Raw genomic sequence first — 25,929 nt, 5'->3', positions numbered from 1 at the left:
ACACAGACTACTGACCCAGACTTTTAGGCCTCATGCACACTGGACATTTTTACAGCTGCTCCTAAGGGCGGCAGGCATTTTTTTTTCCTGCATCTAAACTCCCCTGCATGTTAGCCTATGTGTCCATGCACATAGGCTTTTAGCAGCGTTTAGTGGCAGGAGGTTTTAGAGGCAGAAAAAAAACCCCACTGCCAGTGCATCCAGGAGTAGCAGAGTTTGGCAGAAAAACTGCTTGGCACTGCTAAACGGAACCCTGAATATGCCTAAACGCTAGGCGTGTTTTTTGCTTGAAAGGGGTAGGAGGAGAAAAGCAGCGCGTTTTTATTGCTTGAGCATTCATTTCAATGGCCAGATTAAATTATTCTTCTTGCCAATGGAATGAATTAACACTCAAGCTCTTGACCCCTGTAAAACGTGCCTAAAAGCTTGTAAGGCTTCATGTACACTAGCCTACCCTGACCACATCCGTGGGAAAACAGAAAACGCGGCAAAAAACGCAAACATCAGTTTTACAGCGATTTGTATTTTCCATGGCCGGCGGTCAAACATTCCTATCCTGAACACAGAAGAGAAAGGTTCAACCTCAACTAAACATGGCAGCTCCTAAACTCTGCCAAAAGCTTATGTGTACATGGGCACACATGCTTTCATGTAGTTGACTTTAGGAGCTTTGGGGAAAAAAAAAAAAAAAAAAAAAAAACGCAAAAAGCTCCTCAACTTAAGTTTAGGAGCTGCCAGAGTACATGAAGCCTAAAAGCTGTGAAAATGTGGAATAGACTCCCTTAAGAGCTGGTTCTGGCCAGCTCAGTAGATTGTGACCTCCAGAAGATTTACCCCCCCCCCCCTTCTGTAACTGACAATTGCACAGTCATGTTACACTATACCCAAAACAAAAAATGTATGTCCTTTTTCCCCCCCACAAATGAAGCTTTCTTTTGGTGGTATTTGATCCCCACTGCCTTTTTTTTTTTTTGAGCAAAAAAATAGACAATTTTGAAAAAGAAAAAAAAAAAAAAAAAACTAAATTTTTTACTTTCTGCTATAAAACATATCTTAAAAAAAAAAAAAAAAAAAAAAAAAAAAAATCCCAATAAGCGTATATTGATAGGTTTATCCAAAAATGATAGCGTCTAAAAACTATGGGTTATTTTTATTTTATTTAATTTACTAGTAATGGTGGGAAACAGCGACTTATAGCGGAACTGTGATATAGCGACAGACATTCTAACACTAATTGACACTTTTTGGGGACCAGTAAAAACAAATAGAGGGATCAGTGCTCAAAAAAATATGCACGTTCACTGTACTAATGACACTGGCTGGGAAGGGGTAACATCAAACGGTTATCTGTGTTCCTAGCTAGTGTATCTGTGTACAATGGGAGGTGCTTTTACTAGGGTAGGGCATAGATCCGTGTTCTGCTTGCCTTCCCTACTGACAGAACGGCATTCTGCCTTGTTTACATACACAGGCAGACCGGCAGCCTCCCTAACGACCGATCGGCTGATGCTAGTGGACATAGAATCCACTTGAGTCGACTTGAGTCGGATTTTAGTTATTTTATTATCCTGAGGTTCATAATTTCATTCATGCTGTGTTTGTGGTGATTAATAATTACCATCATTGCGCTACTGTGATTTGTATGTTGATGGTTTTACCCTTAAAGATCAAATTTCTGTTTTATAAATGGATACCAATATTTATAGGTAAAGTTAATTAAGGGCGAATATCCGATTGCCTGTTGGAGCAAATTGGATTATGCTTTATTGGGTTTTTTTTGGCCTTCCGCTGGATCAACTGTGGGTATAGGACTGTATATATGGAGATTTTGTATTTGGGTGCATTTTGTTTTTTTCCTCTATAGTATATTGGGTGAACTGGATGGACTTTTTTCAACCAGATTAACCATGTAACTAGACAAGCCTTAGGCACTTTTTTCTGCCAAAATGCTGCTGCCAGGAGGAAAGGCTTCTAGGGGATCTTGCAAAACATCCTGTGTGTATAAGACCTTAACCACTTACCACCCGCCCTATAGGCGATTGACGGTGGGAAAGTGGTTGCATTATCCTGACCGGACGTCATATGACGGCGGCAAAATAATGCACTCTGCGCACCCCCCCGGCGATCAGTGATGCGGCATACCGCTCTGACACACCGCATCTCCGATCTCAGTAAAGAGCCTGACGTAGGCTCTTTACCATGTGACCAGCTGTGTCCAATCACAGCTGGTCACATAGTACACAGGAAGAGCCATTGATCGGCTTTCCTTAGTTCGTGCCTGACAGGCACGAGTAGAGGGGAGCCGATCTGCGGCTCTCCTGACAGGGGGGTCTGCACTGGTAATCAGATCATTGATTACCAGTGCAGACCCTCAGAGGGGGATGCCACTAGAACCACCAGGGATGCCCACCCGTGACCCCAGGGTTGCCCACCATGGCCACCAGGGATGGCAATCAGGGCTCAGGGAGCCTGCCAGTGCCCTCCCCATCAGTGCTGCCCACCAGTGCCCATCATTGCCATCTATCAGTGACGCCCACCAGTGCCCATTAGTGCCGCCTATCAGTGCCCACCAATGCTGCATATCAGTGGCACCTATCAGTGCCCACCAATGCTGCATATCAGTGCTGCCTATCAGTGCCGCATATTAGTGCCACCCCCATCAGTGCAGGAAAAAAAACGTATTTACAAAATTGTATAACAAACAAAATTTTTTTTTTTTTTCAAACTTTGTTTTTATTTGTTTAGCAAAAAAGAAAAAACCTTGTGGTGATCAAATACCACCAAAAGAAAGCTCTATTTGTGGGAAAAAAATCACATAAATTTGGTTTAGGTACAGTGTTGCATGACCGCGCAATTGTCATTCAAAATGCAACAGCACTAAAAGCTGAAAATTGGCCTGGGCAGGAAGGGGGTGAAAGTGCCCTGTATTGAAGTGGTTAAACACCAAGCTCACATCTACATAGACAGGCTAACACTTTAAAAGGGCTTTTTCACACTTGACTAAATTTCTAACGCTTAACAAACGCTCATATTGCGTTGGTATGGGCATTAGACTCGTGTTAATGAGCTTTAGTATGGGCGTTAGACTGGCGTTTTACAAGCGTTAATGACAAGTAAAAAATGCTCCCCAAACGCCCTATGGGCAGTTATGAAAGGTTTGAGGAGTGTTAAGGCACAATAAAACTGCTCCACAAATGCGTTTAAAATGCCTCTTAAACTGTAATCCACAGTGTAAATCAAATATTAGGGAACATACCATTTAGAGTCCCACTGACAAAGCCCCAGCCCTCCTTTACATTGACATGGCTCATGTAAAAAGCCACAGCATAATGTCAAACAACTGTAGAAAGTGTTTGAACTGTTTTCTTTGTCCACAAAAGGGTGTAGTCCAAAATTATAGAATTCGTTAAGTCTAGTTCAAGCTCATTTCTATAAAAGCAGAGGAATAATAAAAAACGCCTAAGAACTCCCATAAACAGTAGGAACAGTAACCTTAAAGTGGTTGCAAACCCTTACATATACCCAGTAAAGTGACTGGCCACGGTGATACATAGAGATGATACAAATCTTCCTACATACATTGTAACTGTTTTCTGCAGTATTCTCTACATCTGCTCAAAGTCCAGAATTTTTTTAAAGCTTGTCTGAGCTGTCAGACAATAAAAAGAGGGCGGAGAGCTGAAATTACACATTGCGGAGCTCAGTGAGGAGAGCTCTGAGAGCTGATTAAAAGGGAAGGGACACACCCGCCTTTACACAGCACACAGGGATAGACCAGAGGTCTGGCGCTTCCTCCTCTGTCACTATTTTTTTCTTGGTGTCAGAAAACTTGTCAGAAGTGATTCATGCTAATAGAGGAAGGAAGCAGCAGACAGAAAACGCCACTTTTTGCTCTTAATTGAGACAAGTACAAACTATAGAGGGATATGCCTTTTTTTATATTCTATTTCTATAGCACTTAATAGTGGTTTACAACCACCTTTAAATGCTATATTTTGACCTGATTGCTTTTCTCTTTGCATAATTTAACTTACAAATAGGCAATATACTTACTGTTGCATAAATATGATCCTTCCGTATTTAAACAATACTGGCTCTCTTTACAAGGAGATTTTTCTGCAGCACATTCATCCTGATCTATAGCCAAAACAAAATAGATGATCAATACACGTTTATACAAATATACTACAGGAAAAAATGGGTTTTAGGTTTACCCGCAAAATCCTTTTCTTGGAGTACATGACAGGACATAGGGCATCTTCATATTGATAGGGTTGTGCTGCCACCTTCAGATAGGAAATCCTCTCCCAGACATAACCCCTCCCACTACACAGGGCTTCAAGTTTTTGTAGCAAGCTATGAACCACAAAGGGAAGAAGAGTAGGATCCCTGTGCCCCGTCATGTACTCCAATAAAATAATTTTACTGGTATGTGTGAAAAAAAAAAAAAAAAAAAAAAGGAGTATCCCCCTGTGGAAGCCATGTGACCCTGCGGTGCAATGCATAGGAAGGGGCTTGATGTTACGACGCTCATACTGGACACTGAAGGTTATTTTTAGCTTTACACCCCAGAAAATTGTACTGGTGGAAGCAGTGGTACTGCTTGCAGTTTTAGGTGATTACAGTCTGGTGCACTGGGAGCACCAGGAGAATGCAAGTTTTATTCCTAGATTTGGTATTCCTTTAGCAATAAAGACATGTTTTTTTAAGGATAAAGCATTATGTATGGTGTTTCTTTATATCTATGTGGCTGAGTTGAGGAGCAATGAGAAGGAGGAGGAAGTTTCTTCACCATTGATATCCGGTAGAATTTCCCAAAGCCCCATCTGAAGGGACAAAAGAGCAATTACACCATATAATCATATGTGATCCATTGCCCCAGGTGAGAGCACATTCAGTAATGGGGCTAAAACACAGTGTGAAGCACGCAAGTATCACTGAATAATCAAAGTGTGTTAGGAAAAACTTCTAGTAGTTTATATTATTGAGGACTGTGTATATACAGTGTCACTTTGGATAGTGACACCAAGGACTTGGTTTCACATTTATGCACAGCATCACAATTTTTTATTGCTGTATTTATTTTTTGACACCATTTATGTGTTTAAGTTGGTAACATTCTATATTATAAACTTGTTGTATTCAGTATATGTTAGAGATTTGATTTATTCATATGAATATTAGAGTGTGGGAGGTGCGATCCAGTAATAAGATTTTGTTATTTAAATTCGCATAGCAGTGCGCAGGATCACCAACACAGTTTAACCAAAAACCCCATTTTCTTTAATCGTACATCCCAGGACAGGGCAACTTCATGTTCATAATGACAGGGATGTCCCAAAGCACAAAATATGAGGGAAGGGCAACAAGCCATCTGGCCCCAAACCGGAACAGGTTATAAGCCTCACGCAACAGTCGTCCGCAAAGCTTGCAAACCAAAGTTAATATCCTCATGCTAGACACTACAATCAGTATCAAACAGTTGCTTTATTAAAAACGAATGTTTGAATTGGGGGAAAAGCATAGCAGGATATTGGCATATTTATCTAGAACAGAATACATCTCTATTGTCCATTCCCTGTATTTATGATCATTCTAATAATGTGTTGTGTTCTCAACCAAAGGATATAACTGCTGCCCTCTCTGAGTTCTATTCCCGTTTGTACAAGTCTCAGATGGTGTATACTTCTGAAGACCTGTCCCTCTATTTAGCAAACTTACAAACTGTCTAAGCAGCATGCTACCATGTTAGAACTTCCTTTTAACGAAGAAGAAATAGATATGGCTATTGCATGGTATATAGTACAACTTACAGTGTATTATGAATATTTTACACCCAAGCTGCTGTCTATATAAACCTATACTTTTAAGTCTGGAATTTTGCCAACTTCCTTGAGAGAAGCGTTACTTGTTTTAACCACTTAAGGACCGGAAGGTTTACCCCCTTAATGACCAGGCCATTTTTTACGATACGGCAGTGCATTAATTTAACTGACATTTGCGCAGTCATGCGATGCTGTACCGAAATAAAATGTATGTCCTTTTTTCCCCACAAATAGAGCTTTCTTTTGCGCTATGAACAAAAAATAAAAAATTAAATCAAATGTTTTCATCATTTTAGGCCAATATGTATTCTGCTACATATTTTTGGTAAAAAGAAAAACCCAATAAGTGTATATTGATTGGATTGCGCAAAAGTTATCGCATCTACAAACTCGAGGAAAGATTTATGTAATTTTTATTTACTTTTTACTAGTAGCGATTTTTAGCAGGACTGAGACATTGCGGCGGACAGATCGAACACCTCACTGACATTTTTTACACTTTTTTTTGGGGGGGGGGGGGGGGGGGGAAAAATCAGTGACATTACTACAGTAATCAGTGCTAAAAATACACAGTTACTGTACTAATGACACTGGCAGGGATGGGGTTAACACCAGGGGCGATCAAAGGGATAAATGTGTGCCTAGTGGGGTGTTTTCCAACTGTGTGGGGGATTGGCTCACTGGATGGACACAGAGACCGGAGTTCCTAAATAACAGGAACACAGTATCCGTGTTCATCACTGACAGAACAGCATTCTGCCGTGTATATCGGCAGACCGCCGTTCTGTCTCCATGGGGAGTGATTGCGGGTGCCCAGCGAACATCGCAGCCACCGGACCCACTGATTAGGTCCTCCTCTAGCCTCCACGTGCACACCCACACTAACTACTACACGAAGCGACACGCCTCAGTAAAACGAATGCGGCTGTTTGGCAAGTGGTTAATATCAAAACCAAATATGGTTCCCAAATTTTCTGAGTCTGACAGACCTATTTCTCCAATGTGGATGCTAAATTCCTTGCAAAAATATTGGCACTTTGTCTGAATAGGGTTGCTTCCTCTTTATTTAACTCGGCTTTATACCAGGATACATCTCACTAGCATTGAGCTATCACGACAATATGTTCTAGGTAGACTTAACCATTAACCCCCCTACCACTCAGTCACTGCACATATACGGTCAGGTGGGAGCTTCCTCCTGAGTGGACGTTCCTTCATAAGGAGAGAGAAATTGCGCGGTTGCGTGCCCATGTGTGATCCCGGTGTGCCCGTGACCCCAAGACACAGTGCAACACCGCTCGGCAGGAGGGCTCTGTGACTGGCCCTCCTGATCACATGACGGCTGTGTCCCAATCACAGCCGTCATGTAATGTAAACACAGCCGTTTTCACGGTGATTGGCTCTGCTTCTCCTCACACAGAGCCTGTCAGTGAGGGAAAGAAAATCGGACCTGTGCTGCCACCCGGGGTTCAGTGAGTTTACAGCACTTTTACTCACTTATCACCCAAGCTAGTGTCCCCCAAAACAGTGTCCCCAACACAGTAAAAACACCGGTCACACATCTATCCCAGGAAAATAATCTGTCCCATTGAACATCTGTCACACATCTGTCCCAGGAATCATCTGTCACACATCTGTCCCAGGAATCATCTGCACACATCTGTCCACATGGCTAAAAGAAAATTATCCAGGGCCTTCAAAAATGTGATAGATATTCTGGAAATTAAATCTGTCATTTATGCTCCTAGAATGCCTGACGGTGCTACTTGGATGTTGGGTCTCTGTATGTGGCCAGGCTGTGGAAAAGTTTCACACCTGGTATTGTCATACTCAGGATGAGCAGCAGAATATATTTTGGGGTGTAATTTTTGCTATCTACATGCTATGTGTTAGAAATATCCTATAAATTGACAACTTTGTGTAAAAAAATATGTTTTCATTTTCTTTCCACATTTTCCAAAAACTTATGTAAAAAAAAAAAAAAAAAAAAAGACATGTTCAAAAGACTTATTATGCCTCGTAGAATACACATTGGGGTGTTTTAATTCCAAAATGGGGTCATTTTGTGGGCAATTCTATTGTCCTGGTGCTCCAGGGCCTTCAGAAATGTGATAGGTACTCAGGAAATGGCATGTGTAATAAAATGTGTAACTTATGCCTTCAGAACGTCTGACAGTGCTACTTAGATGTTGAGCCTCTGTATGTGGCCAGGCTGTGGAAAAGTCTCACATATGTGGTATTGCTATACTCAGGAGGAGTAGCAGAATATATTTTGGGGTGTAATTGCAAGTTTATTTATGCCATGTGTAAGAAATAACTTGTTAATATGACAATTTTGTGGAAAAAAAAAAAAAAAAAAAATCTTCATTACCCAAACTATTGTGGGCAAAAAATGGCAAACTCACTATGCCTCTTACTAAGTACCTTTGACTGTCCTCATTTGGGAGGTATGTGTACTGTCCAGACATTTTAGGGCCTCAAGAAATTAGATAGGTAGTCAGTACATCAGGATTAATCAATTTGCAATTTGTAGCCTAGCTTGTAGGCTCTATAAAAACTTTCACACAAACCTATTATCATATACTTATCAAGATTTTTTTTTTTTTTTACCAAAGACATGTAGCAGAATACATTCTGACCTAAATTTATGATGAAATTTGATTCTTTTGAAACAGAAAGTAGAAAATATTGTTTGTTTTTTTTTCAGAATTTTTGCTCTTTTTTCGCAGAAAGTAAAAAACCCAGTGGTAAATAAATACCACCAAAAGAAAGCTATATTTGCATGAACAAAATGATTTTAAACTTCATTTGGGTACAGTGTAGCATGACTGAGTAATTGTCATTCAATATGCGAGAGCACTAAAAACTGAAAATGGGTCTGGGAGGGGGGTAAGAGTGCTCAGTATTGAGGTGGTTAAAAGAGCACTCCTGTTGGCCTAATGCCCTCTACAGAGTTCTGGTGGATTTTCACTGAAGGCTGTACATTAAGCTATAAAATACTGTCCATCCTAAATCTAGCTTATTTGTTTAGAATTCAGAGATACTAACCTACACAGGTTTCATCTTCTTCTCCCCATCCGTCTTTACATTCTTTGCAGTCTTTATTTGTTGCTCCATGACATGTTTTACATGCTTCGTGGCAAGCTAGAAAAGTGAGAAAGAGGTAAAGCAATGATGAATAAACAGCAGTATGGAACTCCCTGAGCAATGGTAAACATACTATTACTCCTAGACAGAACGTTCTCAGCTGCCACTGGAGACATTGGGGGAGATTTACCAAAAAAAAAAAAAAAAACTGGAGACCACAAAATCTGTTGCAGCTCTGCATAGAGACCAATCAGCTTTTCAGGTTTTATTGTCAAAGCCTAATTGAACAAGCTGAAGTTAGAAGCGTATTGGCTACCAGGCACAGCTGCACCAAATTCTCCAATTTTAGTAACTCTTCCCCATTGTGTGATAAGAAAAAAAATCTTGTTACGTAGTCGCAGAAAATCAGTTTCTAAGCCTGAAAAGAATTAGATATTAATCCACAGTTTTGACTCATCTCTACTTATTACTATACTTTTTAGAATAGTTTTTTCAAAAAAGTTTTTAAAAAAAACAAAAAAAAAAAAACAGGCATTTAACTATAAAAACTGAATACAGGCAGGTGTCTGGCTTCATCTTTTATTCTTCATGAGCAAACTAAACACAGAAACCAGCTGGATACTATGGACAACTATTGCCAGCTTATTGTGCTTCAGTTTTTGTACATCAACTCCACTGTCCAAGCAACACCAGCATTCCAATTCACATTATTCAATTTATTAGAATTTGACATAATTTCTTTTATGTGCAGTTAAGAAAGCACCAGAAGTTTAATGCTAATATGTATCCTTCTACAATTCAGCATTAAAAGAAAAAAAAATGGCCAAAAGCTAATTAATTTTAAACAAAGGCATTGAAACTGCAATTTACTTTTGTGCCTGTCTGTATAGTTTTACCCAGAATAGACTAGACTTGCTTAAATGGCCCAATCTTGTCTCCTCTCTGACATCTGGAATAGTAATGGGTCGTTTATCCAGTTTTCTACTATTTGCAAAATCTCATAAACAACCTCTTAGGCGGTTATACACAACCCAAGGTACCGAGAAAAGTGAGGTACAAAAAAAAAGGAAGAAGGAGGGCTTGACATAAGGAGATATACATATATATGCAGCACAGTGGCTAAGTGGTTAACACTTCCACCTAGCAGCACTTGAGTTTTCGGTTCCCAATCCCAACCATGGCATTACCTGCATGGAGTTTGCATGTTCTCCCTGTGCCTGCGTATGTTTCCTCCAGGTACTCCAGCTTCTTCCCACAATCCAAAGACATGCTATTAGGTTAATTGGATCTAGTATGTGTATGTATGAATGAATGTGAGTTATGGACCTTAGATTGTAAGCTTGAGGACAGGGACTGATGTGAATGTACAATATATATGTAAAGCACTGTGTAAATTGACAACTCTATACAAAGTACCTGTAATAAATAAAATATATGCTTGCCAAGTGTCTTTCAGTTCCATTCCAGTAGATTTATTTTGGTAAACTCTTTAAAGAGAATGTGCTGGTTATCTGACCCAGGAGTCTTTGGATCGTAAATTGAAAATATGCAACAAATCTGGTTCTTAAAATGAAGAGATCTATGCTAAACAAAAACAAAACATGCACATAGATCTTAATAGCAGGGACTTAAAATGTAATTTTTTTCGGCTTCTGAAACTGCCTAGATAGCACAACACGGTCACATTTTTATCAATGTGTGTCTGACAAGTTAATAAAGTGTAAGTTTATTAAGTAGTGAATGTGACTTTCACCAAACATTCTCTGGTGGAGAATTTATCGGGCTATTGAACACATGGACCATGGACCTAGAAGATTCTCTGGCAGAGCATGTTTGCTGAATATCAGATTCACTTCCTTATAAAAAATTCACTTCCCAAGTGGTTTTTTTTTTTTTTTTACAGAATTAATCAGATAAAAGGTAAACCGCAATTACCACTGCATACAGAATGAGTGTCATTTCTTTCAGAGCTGTAGTATCCATCTGCACATTCAAGACAAAATGGTCCCGTATACTCTGCCTTGCAGCTGCAAGTTCCTTCTCCTCCTCTGGTACCATCACCACTGCAGAAACCATTCCCATGACATGGCCGTTCAGATCCACCTAGGCAAGCTAAAACACAACATAAAAAGGTAATGACCTGTTTTGCTTTAAAAAAACAAACAAACACTGACAACATGTACTGTATTGGCTTGATATTAAATTGCTTCATGGCTTTAACCACCTCCGGACCACCCACCGCATATATATATTATACATACACACACACACACACTGCGGCAGCGCAAAATCCCGTATAGGTACTTAATTTTGCGCAGGGGTTCTCGGGTGTGCGCGCGGCTGTAATCAGACACAGCGGGAGCCAATCAGCGGGTCGGCCGCCGGCCACATGCGATCGTGCAGGGGAATAACAAGGTAGAGGGCTGTTCTGTCACAAAGGCAGAGAGAGATCTTGTGTTTCAGCTAAGCTAAGCTGAAACACAGATCCTTCTTTTCCTCTAGAACATCCATCCCCCACACAGTTAGAAAGCATTCCTTAAGAGCACACTTAACCCCTTGATCACCCCTAGTGTTAACCCCTTCCCTGCCAGTGTCATTTATACAGTAACAGTGCATTTTTTTTTTCCGCCGCAATCTCGCAAAAAAAAAAAAAAAAAAAAAATTGCTAGTAAAAACAATAACTAGTAAAAAAACAAAAAATAAATAAATAAAAAGTTCATTAATCTATCCCATAGATTGTAGACGCTATAACCTTTGCGCAAACCAATCAAAATACACCTATAAGGATTTTTTTTTTTTACCAAAAATATGTAGCAGAATACATATTGGCCTAAATTAATGAAAAAAATTTAGATTTTTTTAAAAAATTTTTATTGGAAATGTTTTATAGCAGAAAATAGAAAAAATGTTTTTGTTTTTTTTCAAAATGGTCAGCCTTTGTTTATAGAGCAAAAAAATAAAAACCGCAGGAGGTGATCAAATGGCAGCAAAAGAAAGCTATATCTGTGGGGGGAAAAAAATATAGCAATTTTATTAAGGTACAGTGTCGCACGACCGCGTAATTGTCAGTTAAAGCAATGCAGTGCCGTATTGCAAAAAATGACCTTGTCATTAAGGGGGTAAATTCTTCCAGAGCTCAAGTGGTTAATCTGTGTAACTTTCAAAGCTATGAAACTTTGCGGTTAGTAACAACTCCCAGTATCTATTAACATTGGGGAACCAATCAGCCTGGTTTACGATCATTTGATCACAATACCAGCTGTAAGTTTATTTTTGTTTTCAGCTTGTAGTAATAAATCTGAGCATAGTACCAAATAAAATCTTTGTATGTACTTAAAACCCAGGTAAGCATTATGTAGGTAGGCAAATTAATCTTAGACCTTCTGTCAAGTCAACCAACACATACTAAGTTTGGGCTGAATAACTAGGCTCCAATAATCACTGGTCATAAAAGGGGTAAAGTATATACAGTCATGGGGAGATGCATTTACAACCTACGGAAACTGTTGACCTTTTCAGCATATTTAAACAGGCAAACATTCGATTCCAACAGTGTCTAAAGATAAAGCTAATACACTTGAATGGGAAGACTGGAAAAAATTGCCTTTTCTATAATTTATTCAACAAAAATATCAATATAAAATAATGGTGTATACCCTTAGCATCAAAAGCTGGTATTGCCGCCTTTAACAGCAATGACTCCTTGTAGGCATTTTGTATAAATGCCCACCAGTCTCTGACATAGACTGAATTCATAAAGCTTTTGATCACTTCAAAATGCTTTCAGTTTCAGGATGTTATTACATAAAAACGGTCCATTTCAATGGAATCAAATGAGGGCTTTAACTAGGACAGTATTTCCTTTTTTGAACTATCCCATAGTGGAATTGTGATGGTGCTTCAGATCATTATCGCATTGAAAGACTTATTTTTTGGTTCAACTTTAGAACAGATGGCCTCTAATTCTCATCAAGCACACTTTATTAGGATGCAGAATGTATAGTTAACTTAATGGCTGTGAAGCAGCAAAGCAACCCCAAACCCCACCATCATGCTTCACTGTTATTATGATCTTTTTCTTCTGAAATATGCGTTTGCTGCAAATAGATCTACTTTTAGTGTCCGTTCACACTACCGCGGCACGACTTCGGGGCGACCTGTGAAGTCGCGTGCACCGCGACTTCGGCGCAACTTGCACGGACTTCACATAACTGAAGTCAATGCAAGTCGCTCCAATGTCCCCCCGAAGTAGTACAGGAACTATTTTCTAAGTCGCTCCTATTACAACGGTTCCCGTAGCACTGAATGGACCGCGACATGTCAGGCTGACAAGTCGCGGTAGTGTGAACCGGGACTTACTGTGAATAAGTCACTCTAGCTTTGATTGATTCAGAGGATCTGATATTTGTCCACGTGCTCAATGGCAAATGGTAATCTTGCATTAATGTTCTTTTTGGGTGGCTTTTATTTTTTTTCCAACATACCTCTTATGCAGATTGAATTGATTTAATTTCTGATTGTGATGCATGCACTTTGACCCCAACTGTTGCAAGAGTTACTTGAACACCCTGCAATAAAATGTTGGGGTTGGTTTTTGGAGACTTCTTTTAGCATTAGGTGGTCAACACCTGGGTTAAATTTGCCTGACTGGCCACTCCTGGACAAATTAGCAGTTGTTTAAAATCTATGCTACTTGTAAATAAGTTTTCTTACAGTGGAATAATTGCTTTCAGATCATGACAATCTTTTTAAATCCCTTGCCAAACTCATCTGAGGGCCATAGAGAGCTCTATTCATCTTGGCATGATAACATTAAACACGTTAATAGGAAAGAGCAGAAGACCCTAGATAATCGGAAGTGTAATTAAGACTTGCATACTGCCAAAGGTGGCTCTCATCACTGGCACCCAATATGGAACACCACATTCTAATTTCATGAATTTGAAGAGGTTCTAAATGTAGGGGGTGTACTTTTTATTGTATGACAAATCTGCATTTTTGTTAATTTAGGTAAAAAAAAAAAAAGAAAACACCATGCCCATATTATTTGTCAGTTATTCAATATACTTTTCTTTTTCATCACTTATGGGAATGGCTTTTTAAAGTGTGAAGCCAAAAACATTTTTTGTTTTGGACCTATTGGAAAAGGATTAGAAATCCTGTTTGTTTTTGTTTTCTACTGCTATCCAGGGCTCCGTTAGAGATATAACCTAATGTCCTGTCCTGTTGACAACAATTTCATCAGACCGGAAGTGTGGTGAAAATTGGCCATAGAGATGGAGACAGGACAGGAGTTTAAGCCCTCCTCTACTATAGTAAAACATTTGTACAATATTCATGTTTGTGCTGCTGTTAGGGAGTTACCCTCACTTCCTGTGGGGCCAGGCAGTGAGGGCAAATTTTTCTTTACGGAGTCCCATACAGCAGTTAAAAAAAAAAAAAATGCTTGATTCCCCTATCAACACAGTGAGGGTGTCAACCCTGGCGGGAGAACAGTTATTATTGCTAGAGGCTATAGCCGCTGGCAATAATTGTATGCAAAAATTCAACATGCTGGTTGTACCAAAGTGATCGATGGATTGAACTGACCAAGATTCAAACCATAATTGGCTGGCTTGAGGCAAATCTAGCAAAAAAAGTTATAGTTTAGTTTTCCATTAGGACAAATATAGAAAAAAGAATACATACTTGTATTTTGTACTTTTTTTTTAGCCTGTTTGAGAAGTCAGATTTCCCATACTAAAACTTGCCTTTAAAGTGGTGGTAAACTCTTGTTTTTTATTTTTTAACTACAAGTAGACTTATAAATGCACTGTGTAGGAGATATTATTGTGAGAAGCAGCTGATGACATCGCCAGAACATGCACTCTGAAGAAACTACATACCTGTGGCTATTTCTTCAGAGCTCTGTGCCACAGGAGTGACGTCATCGCTGCTCGGCAATTCAAGCAGCTGCTACCCGTGAACCTGGAGGGAAAACAGGGTTAAGATGGAAGCCTCTGCAGTGGTGACAGCGCGCCGCTGGAGAGTTTCTTTTCAAGGCAAGTATTTCATAATATGCATTGCATATTATGCCTTGACCTTGCAGGAAGAGCTCCCCCCCTCAACGGTTACTTTTGCTTAAATTGCAAGAATAACTTAATAATAATGTAAGGTAAAAATTTGCTTGCTAAGTTTAGGACTTCAAAAAAGATATATATATTTTATTGTTGAGGTGATGTTTTTCAACACACTTCAGGGCAGGGCTGCTGTGGTCAGAATACAATTTTCTGGCGGGGAGGAGGATTCCTCCATCCACCTCATTTGTTTGGATAAAGGAATCTGTATGGCCAGTTTCACACACAAAATACTGATAAAAAAAAAAATTAAAGTAATGTTCTACAAGGCCTTATAATTTATGAAAACATGGAATATTTATATACATAATGTACTTTATATCACATTCCTGTTTCTGCACCTGCCTTGGAATTTCTGTATATGAAGGCTGTTCAAATCTTTGCACTATAAAAAAAATAAAAAATAAAAAAAAAATCATGATTTGGGACAAAATAAAAGCAACTTGTGAATGGGCATCTCTTCTTAACTGCTGCAGAAGGTGTGCAAATATAAAAATGTGTGGCTCTTTAACATTACACATTAACATGAATTTTATTATGATAAAAACTGAAGGAAGCGTATATTTAGTCCTAACAAATGTGATGCCTATACTAAAATATTTGCAATTTTCTACCCTACTTTACCTAAGCAGTCAGGTCCGTATGTTCCAGAAGGACAACAGACTTTTATTGTCTCAACACAAAACCATTTCAATAAATTGGGATACTTGTTCCTCCTGTAAAAATACAAAAAAATAAAAACTATAGTAATTAAAATGCAATGAATCAACTATCAATAATACTATTAACGTTTAAATGGCAGTGACATAACATATTGTGGTGGAAGTCCATACAAAGCTTTTTGTGAGGGACAGATGGGAAGAATTAGATGTCCCTTTGTTTCCCAAGAGACACTGGCAAAACTGGCAATTCATTCTGTAGATGCTAGCTGTCTGACTCACTGACCAGCTGGTTTCAGTAAGGTCCGAGTCAAAGACCTGAAACAAGTGTGCATATCTGTAAAGACAGAATAAAGTCTGAGAGCCTAATTTTAAAGTTTGTTCAAATTAATGGACACAAAAATGAAGGCAAACATGACATCCAGGAAATTTGAATTTTTGTAAGCTAATCTACCTGTTGATCCTCTTCAAGGTCTATTTTTTAAATATTAATTTGAAAAATCCAGTGGGGGCTGGTGACAGTACGGCTCTCCAATATATTCTCCATAAGATAAAAGGAAGAATAGACTCCACCGGGGTGGCAAAGAAAACAGTCCCATTACAACTGAAATCAGAACTTTTGCTTGCACATGTATGCAGTAATGAATAAATGTTTTTTTTAAGAGACCTGTGCCTTCTCTTGAAACTCCATCTAACAGCACCTATAGATAAAGGCTTACGTAAGCATTTTATTTCTCCCTCACTTTTATCACAACACTCTAGCCATCCCAAGAAAGCGGATTTAAAACCCTTCTTTTCTCAATTGTCATGCTTTTATCCCGTTGTCGGAGGTTACCTTTAGGAAAAAAAAAAAAAAAAGTACACCCGCTCTCTTCCTGCATAGGATGCCAGTTTTGTATCAAAAGCAGTGTCAGAAAAGTAACACCAACTCAACTCAAAATAGAGGGGCAGGTACTGCGGCCTTCAATGAACTTAAGAGAAAAAGGATTTTACGTTAAGTCAAAAATCCAGGTTTTCTCTATCGTTCATTGACGGACGCAGTTCTCTCCGATGCATATCAGTAGGGACGTCCCAAAGCAGTGCCATAAAAGGAGGGGAGGAAACAGCAGAAAACAACAAGTCCCCATGGCCAAACATAGCCGACCAGGCAACATAGGACTCATCAGCACAAAAGATGAGGCCCACCTGAAAAACAAACAGTAATCACCCTCAAGGAAGGCTAAAAGCCCTCCAAACAGCAAAAAACCTTGCGGCCAAAAAGAGGCATTTGCAGATGCCAGCACATCCACCTCATAAAATGTGGTAAAGGTGTGAACAGACTACCAGGTAGCCGACTTGCAACCTGGAGCACAGATGCCTACAAGGCAAAAAGTAGAATGCGCTAAAACAGGTAAAGGTAGGACCTGACACTTAATTGAATAAGCCTGCACCATCGTCTGTCCGATCCATCCCGGAATAGACGCAGGCAGTCCCGTTCACGGGCCATCCGTAAGTACAGAGAGCAAGCCTGACTCACGAAAAGACTCAGTAGTCGTCAAGTACACCTTGAGTGCCCGCAGTCTAAACAGAGTAAGCAATGCACATTCCTTAGGATGTGAGGGCTCAGGACACAAGATGGGAATACAATGTCCCTGTGCAAATGAACACCAGAAACCACCTTCGGAGGGAAGCACGGATCCGGACGAAGTACCACTTGGCCCCATGTTCAACATATAGGGAGGACAGGACAATGTCACCAGTGCCGACACCTGCACGCAGAGTGACAGCAACCAAGAAGGCCACCTTCCATTTTAAAAAGGTAGGCAGGGGATACCCTCGAAAACTGGCAAACAGTGCACCAAATCAAGGTCCCCAGTGGGTGACGGAGGTCGCACCAGAAGCACCAAGTGTCTCACCCCCTGGAAGAAGTCAGGCACCAGGGCGCAGGCGGCCAAGGGCCTTCGGAAGAAGTTTGCCAAAACCGAAACCCGACCCTTGACAGTACTCAAGGCCAACTTGTGATCAACTCCACATTGAAGGAAGCCAAGATCCGGGCCACCGAGTAAGAGTGAGGGGGAGCCCACGCAATATACGACTGTCTCGTATGATGAACAAAAATCACCCTAGAAGTCGCTTCCCACGCTTCAAGCAGGGTGGGAATCACTGAAGCAGCCAAACCCCTGTCCTTCAGCACCTGGCATTCAACAGCCAAGTCGGCAAAGTCAGTGACCGCAAAGTCGGACAGGAGATGGGCCCTGGAGACAATAACTCCTCCCTGAGAGGAATTCTCCAAGGATCGTCTGTGGCCAGCCGGACCAGGCCGGCGTACCAAGCTTGGCGAGGCCCTTCCAGAGCCACGAGAAAGACCAGAATCCCTTCCGCCTCGATCCTGCGAAAAATTCTTGGCAGCAACTTGGGAGGAGGAAAGGCAGACCGCAGCGGAGACTGACCTTGGCCAATCTGTGAGCACGCACACACGACCATGCCAGCGGCAGCCTTGCGCAGGTGACCATGCTAAACTCCACGGCATCATTCAAGTTGAACCTAGCGAATGTTCTTGCCCATGACAGAACCCATGGTGCCACCATTGGGTTCCCAGAGGGTCCCGGGCCACAAACTGCAGCACTATCTTGTAGATGCCACGCCAACAGGTCCATGTCTGGAGTGCCCCCAAAGAAGGCACAACTGCAGAAACACCTCCGGGTGAAGGGACCATTCCCCTGCATCCAAGGCCTGTTGACTGAGGCAATCCGTCCGCCAAGGTTTCCACACCTGAAAAAGGGAACAGAGGAAGAGCTGGAACAAGGCGCACTGCCCAACAAAGAATTGACACATCCAAGGCAGCAAGGACACCCTTGGTGAATGACATAAGCCACGGTCGTGGCGTAGTCAACTCAACGTTCACCGGACAGCTGCAGGTGCCCGATCCAGTGAACCAGGCAAAGCCGGATCGCTCTCAGCCCCAGGACATTGATCGGTAACCTGGATCCTCCAGGGACCATATTCCCGAAGCAGAGAACCTGCCGAGGACTCCTTCCCACCCAGACAGGCTTGCAGTCTGAAGTTCCAAGAGTTTTTTCCCCCGGAGGGCGAGTCCAAACTTGTTTGTCAGCACCGTAGGAGACTCCACACAGAGAAGCATATCAGCCAGGAACCCCAGACCGATGCGCCCTGCTGCCGCAACAGCGCCAGGACCGGAGCCACACCTTTGTGAAGACCCTAGTAGCATAAGCGAGACCCAAGGGCAACTCCACAAACAGATAGGATTCCTCCCCACGGCTGAGAACCCGTAGGTGTCCCGAACATAACAGGATGTGAAGGTAGGCAGCTTGATGTCTATGGAGGCCAGGAATCCCCCTGATGCAGGGAAGCCACCGCCGTGCGAACCAATACCAACTTTAATTTTTGATTTGAACGGAACCATCAAAAGGACCAGTTGGTCCAGCTTGCTGAACCAGAGCCTAAAACTGCCCCACAGAGCGCCAAGTAAGCGATTCGGGGACAGCCGTACATTGGAAGGGAACTCGATCTTGCAACTGGACCGCATGACCTCCTGAACCTAGCAACCTGGGATCCGGGCAAGCCGCAGGTCCTTGACCGGCAAGGAACTCCCCCCACCGCCTAGGATGGGTGAGGAAGCACCTTCAGGCCAAGTAGGCCTAGTCCGCAGGTCTGGAAAATACCGATCTCATGTTCTCCAGACCAGGGTCGTTTGGAACCACACGCAGAAGTCTGGAAAGACTTCGCCACATCGACCGTCACCGAGGGACGAAGAAACTGTTTGCGAGCCAACTGCGACAAAGGCCCTCACCCTTGTTAGCCTGTGGAAGAAAACAAAACACTCTCCCCCCCCCCCCCCCGTGAGACCCTTATATAAATGTCATCCAGGGCAGCGCCCCAAACAGGCGATCCCCCTTAACAGGGAGATCCATTAAGACCGTCGTAGAAGTTTGATCCGCAGACCAACACTACGGTCAAGAAGACCCTGGACAACCACTGCCGAAAACGACAAGGTGACCCATACAAATTGCAGCCCCTGCGCCAGCTGGTACAACAGCTCCCCCAGGGCAAGAGGGACATGCCCCACACCAAGTCATGGTGGTGGAACTCCGCCCAACAGGCAGAGTCTGCGTGGCAAGGGAAAACATAAAACACTGTTCCCAGTGCAGACTACACCAGGGAGTACAGATCGCAGGCCACAGCCCCCTCCATCCTATACCCCAAGTCCTTAAAGGACGGGGATTCCTCCACTGGAACAACGGTAATTCCATTTAGCTAGAGACCGTACGTCCACCAAAGGCGGAACAGTCCTCTGTACCAGAGACTCCACAGAAGGGCAACGTCTAACAGCAGCTTAGACACCCCAGGGGAACGTCTTAGGTTGGTCCCCTCCTACATGAGCAGCCAGCAAAAAAGAGCAGCTCCAGATGGCATGCGAGTGCCAGATGCCACCTGCGCCCCAGGCGCAACCGCAGCTGCGACCCCCAAATTGCAGGGTGTCACGCACCGAAACAGGGGAGGTAGAAATGTCATCCTCATCATCTGAGGAGAAAGGGTGCGAGGTAACAGACCTGGCAGGGAGGCCCCACGTCTGCGGCGGCTGAGCCAGACTCAGACTCCGAGACATCAGATGAGGCAGGGGTAGGCAGCTTGAGAGGAGGAGGGGTCACAAAAGGACAGAAGGAACCCTGGAGAGTGAGGGTCCGACCATCCCAGAGAGGGCCCGCGTACACCCCAAAATCCACCAGGGAAAGGGGGGGGGGGGGGGGAACGTTTACTCACCACACCGAGAACACAGGCGGGCGCCATCTCAAGACAGGACCCCACGCCACCCGAGTAGGGGGGCTGTCGGCCAAAAAGGAACACTGCAACATCAGCCTAGACCCTGTTGTGTGCGTCCTGGCGAGATGTTTAACTCGCGGGCCAGTCCCCGTCCAGCAAGACTAGGCTTACACGCGCTCGATGGCCAGACTGGGGTGACCACTGGATATGGGGGTCCAGTCTGTTGCCCAGCCCGGCATAATTGCTAAAAGATCTCACAGGTAAAATGATCTGGAAAAAAAATGACTAGCTAAAAAAAAAAAAAAAAATCTACATACTAAATGACTTCTATGCCAGGACCAACGATCCCAGCAAGGTCCTTACTCATGGGCAGATTAAAACTGGCATCTTATGCAGGAAGAGAGAGGGTGTACCCTCCGGGACTGCCCATAGGCGTAGTTAGAACTATTTTCTGCCTAGTGTCCTACTCCTGTAGGGGGCAGTATTACCCTACTGATATGAATCAGAGAGAACTGCGTGCGTCAATGAACGATAGAAAAAATTAAATTGAAGTCAATTGGGAAAGGAAGGAAAAGAAGAATAGACTAAAAGAAGATAAAGTGTATTTTTACAGAAATGGGCAAAAAGTTCTAGCCAAGGCAATTCATCTTTGTACTTGCATACAGTAAATGCAAACAATAAAATTGTCATTATATTATTGTTCAGAGTCAAAACAGCTTCTGAATAATATTAATATTAGGGGTATATAAAAATGGCTGCACAGTTACCAAACAAATTTAATATACATTATCAGATTTTCCGTCAACGTGGTTGTAAACCTCTAAAATTAAAAACAAAGCATATCCTTCTAAAGTGTGTACTTGTCTCGATCTAAAGCACCTAGTGTGATTTCTGTCCACTCTGTTATTCTTCTGCATGATTCACTTCTGGCAGTCTTTGCCCACACCAGACAATCCAGGTAGATGGCCCGTCCCCCTCCAGCACACTAGTGGGTGATTGACAGTCTGAGATGTGAATGTTTCCCTAGGAGACTGTGTAGGGCAGGATGGGTCAATTCCCTTCATTCGGTGTCAGATTATAATGAACATCAGTTCCCAGCCCCCTGCTTTCTGAAACTCAGGAATGCTGTGTAAAATGGTGTGCTTTAGGAGGCTGTAGAGAGAGCTGCAGATAAAGAGGTACAACTTTTGTAGGAAAATTTGTTTCATCTATGTGTATCACCTAGGGCTAGTCACTTCACTGGGCATAAGGATTTAGAACCACTTTTAGGTTTTTTTGCTAGCGAATGCTAATAATAGGAGAATCATCTGCACACAAACATTGTCATAAAATAGGTCTCATTCTATCTATGCACATAATGATAAACAATCAAAACAAACAATAGACCACTAATTATTATTTTTTTTTTATGATCTTTTGACTGAAAATGTGTTTGACACAACAAGTAACAATTTGGCCAGGGACTTGATCAGATTTTTCACCAGGACCAATAATGCCTTATCTATTTATTGCAATAGATTTCTAGGAGATATGGCACATTCATCAAAATAAACATTATACCTAGCCAGCATTAAAAAACCTAACCTACCATAAAGTCTGTGTCTGAGCATTCAAACAAATTAGAAACACTTCAGCTTATAATTCCCCCTAAAAAAAAAAAAAAAAAAAAAAATCACAGCTTACATCTTAAACCACCATTTTTCGATCTTTTCTTCGTGTTCCTCTACCATAAGATTGCATTCAAAATCAGTGCTGTCACAAAGATTTTCTATAATCTCCACCAGGCGAATCTCACTGTAAGAAATAAAAAACACAAATAGAAGTAAAATTACTGCCACCATTCAAACACATAAATATTAAGACTATGTAAAATTGTTACACTACCAGATGGCACAAAACATTTTTTTTTTTTTTTTTTTTTTTAAACGAAACTGATTGGAGTTTGAATACCACTGCAATAATAATTTAAGGTTGTTTCAGTACCTAGATTCATATTTTGATAAAGTTTTTTCTTCCCAGGCAGTATTCCCTCCTCCAAAATTCTTTTTTGAGGTCTTTTCAAGACCCTGTAAAAAAGAAAAAAAAAAAAAAAAAAAACACAGAAAATACACAGTTAATTTTTCAGTTGCACAAGTCAGATGAATGTTGGAAGCAAATATTTTGCTATGGCAACACATTTACTTTTTTCGGTTTTCTGAAGAGAGCACTAGAGTTTCTGTTTTTAATTTTACAAGCATTTAAAAAAGTTATACGTTTGTATGTTAATGCGGGAAGAATTTATATTTTAGGTTATGGAGTCTAATTGGCTGTTTTCTCCCCTCTTGGATTTCCATATTTTTATAAAGCCTTAAGCCTCGTACACACGCACCGATTGTTGGCCGTGAATTTTCGGCCAACGTCCGATTGTCGGCTTGTTAGTATGATGCTTCCGACAACCGACTGCGACTTTTCGGCCGAACAAAATCTGGTGTGCATGCCATAAAATTTTTGTTGGCCGTCAACAGAACGGCCGATTGTTCGTCAGTCAGTACAGATTTCGGCAGACAAAAATCAGATGAGCAAGACTGGGCATGCTCAGAGAAGAAAAAACACACGGAAAGTAAACCAGCACATGACATTACTTCTGCAGTTGGTTGTTGTTGGCCGACAAAATTCGTGTGCAGTCTAGAGCACATTTCAACCAACACAACAACACTGGACAAAAGACGGCCAATCAGTCGGCCAACAATCGGTGCGTGTGTACGAGGCATTACTTTCAGAAGCCAGGAGACCAATATTGATAGTTTTCATAGTACCAGAGTCCACAACTTCTAACCTATCCCTGAAATTACCTCTTGCCTGAAACCAGACCCTAAAACTAAAAGGTGAATCTAAAGCAACATTTTTTTTTTTTTTTTTTTTTTTTTTTTTTTTTTAGATGGAAGAGGGAGGGTTAGAACCTCCGCCTGGATTTTAATGTTGTCTGTGTCTGATGCGGAGATTTACCTTCTCTATTTGTCCTTCTAACGTATTGCAAACTTAGTGCTGCCCATGGAACAGAAGAGAAATAGAAAAACTTCCAGTGACACCTGTGTAAGATTTCAATCACTTTGAAATGAATTTGCTTACTTCTTGCTCTGTCTTCAGAATAGTGAATGAAGGGAAACCTTCCCAACTGGAAATAGCAAAAAAAAAAAAAAAAAAAAAAACTGTTGTGGGTTCTAGCCCTTTCCTAATCCATCCTACAGGTACAAATAATTTGTTTCCATCATCTATTGAGACACACAGGAATTTAGAAACATTTGGGGCATTCATAAGCAGTCCAACTGAGGGGTGGGCAACAGCTCCGGACAGGCTCAATATTAATTTTTGTAATCCATTTGTATCAGAGGTATTCTAAAAGGACCAATACCGGAATCAAGGCCAGATGAGGTGAAACCCTCTGCAAGATAGAGGAACTGCCACAACCAAGGGGAGGCAGAGAAGATGAACTTGGTGTTTCAGACCAGGATGGATAAAACTTCACCAAAGGAGAAACTTCCATGTGAAGGAACAAACGTGCCTGAACTAGAGAGAGAGTCAACAAACTACTACTATCAGGTGGAGGTAAACCATAACTAATCAGGAGGGATCTAGACCCAACAAACCATGGTCATCAGGAAGCAACATACTGACCAAGAGGGGGGTAGGAGTCTAAGTCATGCTTCTATGACTACTATGGGCGGAGCGAGGTGCTGACGTCACCGATACCCTCTAGTCCCGAAAGGCCTAGTGTTGGCCTACGCACACAATTTTAGGCGTTTTTATACATCCATATTGTAAGTGCAATTTATTTTTATCTGATCAATAAAATGTTACAAGTTTACACTATGTGGAGCTTTCTGTATTTTGGGTAACATCCATGACACGGTGTTGAGGAGTGCGGTAAGTCGAGTTTGAAGACCATTGTTGATGTTCCAAATGACCCTGGTTGGGTATGGAGTCACAAGCGTTTGACCTTTTGTAATGAGAGGTCCATATGATTTGGTAAGGGAGTTTTTTAATCATTTGGTGGCGGTGTTCACACGCAGGATCACTCATTAAGGTGGTGGATGGTAGCGACACTTACCCGATTATATTACACTTGTTGGACTTTATGTTAGTGACACTCATTTAGATTGTCACATTATATTTGTGGACTTTTATGTTTATCATTTTGGCGCAACTTAAGTATTTTACTTTTACTATGAACAGTCACCTGCTTTGAGGCAGGAATTATGCAGATGTTTCCACTATTACATAGGTATCTGTTTGCCAACATTCCGATTGTCGATTGAATGAAAGAATCCCGCACATGGGACTTAATAGGCAGACACGACACCGCAATCATATGTTTTTTAATAAAAAATTATACATTTATTTTTAACATATTAAAATATTGTTAAAAGAAACTTCACATGAAACAAGAAATTAACATATATACAAAATTATAAAAAATAAAAGGCTCATGATACAACCATCTTAGTGTATTTACAAATGTCTGGAGGTATGCTTTCTCCATTCTACCCGATGCGTTTCAGGTCTACAACCTATCCTCAGGGGTATTGGAGAGGGAAATGCATATATTCAATCATTTCTATTAATGAAAAAATAACATTGTAATGGACATGAGCACAGATCACATAACAGAGTACACATATTTATTACCACACTAAGATGTGAGGTAGGATTTAGCCATGTGATGTTGTACAAAGGGTCATATGCTGTCCCTGCCTGCGTAGGATGGATCAGCGGGAGAGCTACTGCCCCAAAGCCCGTATTATCCCCACAGAGGTCCCTCCTAAAATGGTGGCTGCTGGTGGTGGGACATAGACTGGCGACAAGGTGCTAGAGGAAATAGGAATGCATTATTCAACACATGAAGCATAGATGCCATATGTGTATTACTTATGCACCCACCACTAAGATGCCATTATATTAAACTTCATCAAAAACAGATAGTTACCTATATAAGAGCATTAGTGGGGGGGGGGGGAGATGGGAAGAGACTGTTTGCTTGCATCAGCAGAAGGCAGCATCACACCAGTAAGCTTGCATCACAGTCAGGTATAGTTTTTCACATACATGGCATCATAAAGGGGATCAAACTCCTGTAACAGATAGAAAATCTTATAGGTTTCAGTGCCTCATGTCATAGGGGATCTCTGCAATATGGCAATAGTGCTTACCTTCTAACATTAGCTGATAATTCCATTTGTCATACTCCCTCATGGCGGCGCATGCGCCCGCCCCACCTGGCTCCACCGACGCACAATAGCGATGCCGCCGTTCCAGACACCCCCCCCCCCCCAACACAAAGGCAAGAGAGCCCAACTCGGCAGGTGCTGCTCCAAAAGAGGGGGCCTCCCCGAGATGCAACCAAGCAGCGTGAGGGACCCCCTTGTGCACCGGGTGGAGACAACTGGACACGCCCCCCCCCAACCTCGCTCCCAATACCAGGAGCAACACACTCAGCACAGTTGT

At 41.7% G+C, this 25,929-nt stretch overlaps 1 protein-coding gene across 1 annotated transcript in view; it reads right to left on the bottom strand.

The window, feature by feature from the left end:
• The window catches only part of CRELD2 (cysteine rich with EGF like domains 2), a 45,461-nt gene that overhangs the window by 8,444 nt on the left and 11,088 nt on the right, over nt 1-25,929 (bottom strand). The window contains exons 2-7 of the mRNA XM_082253356.1: nt 22,432-22,514; nt 22,132-22,242; nt 15,653-15,744; nt 10,848-11,024; nt 8,874-8,969; nt 4,054-4,137 (exon numbers count right to left, since the gene is read on the bottom strand). Coding sequence (XP_082109482.1) covers nt 4,054-4,137; nt 8,874-8,969; nt 10,848-11,024; nt 15,653-15,744; nt 22,132-22,242; nt 22,432-22,514 — 643 coding nt within the window. The remainder of the gene's footprint in view (nt 1-4,053; nt 4,138-8,873; nt 8,970-10,847; nt 11,025-15,652; nt 15,745-22,131; nt 22,243-22,431; nt 22,515-25,929) is intronic.

Source organism: Pelophylax lessonae, assembly GCF_965119305.1.
Source record: "Pelophylax lessonae genome assembly, chromosome: 4".
Classification (NCBI taxonomy): domain Eukaryota; kingdom Metazoa; phylum Chordata; class Amphibia; order Anura; family Ranidae; genus Pelophylax; species Pelophylax lessonae.
This window is presented reverse-complemented; position numbering and strand designations above follow the sequence as displayed.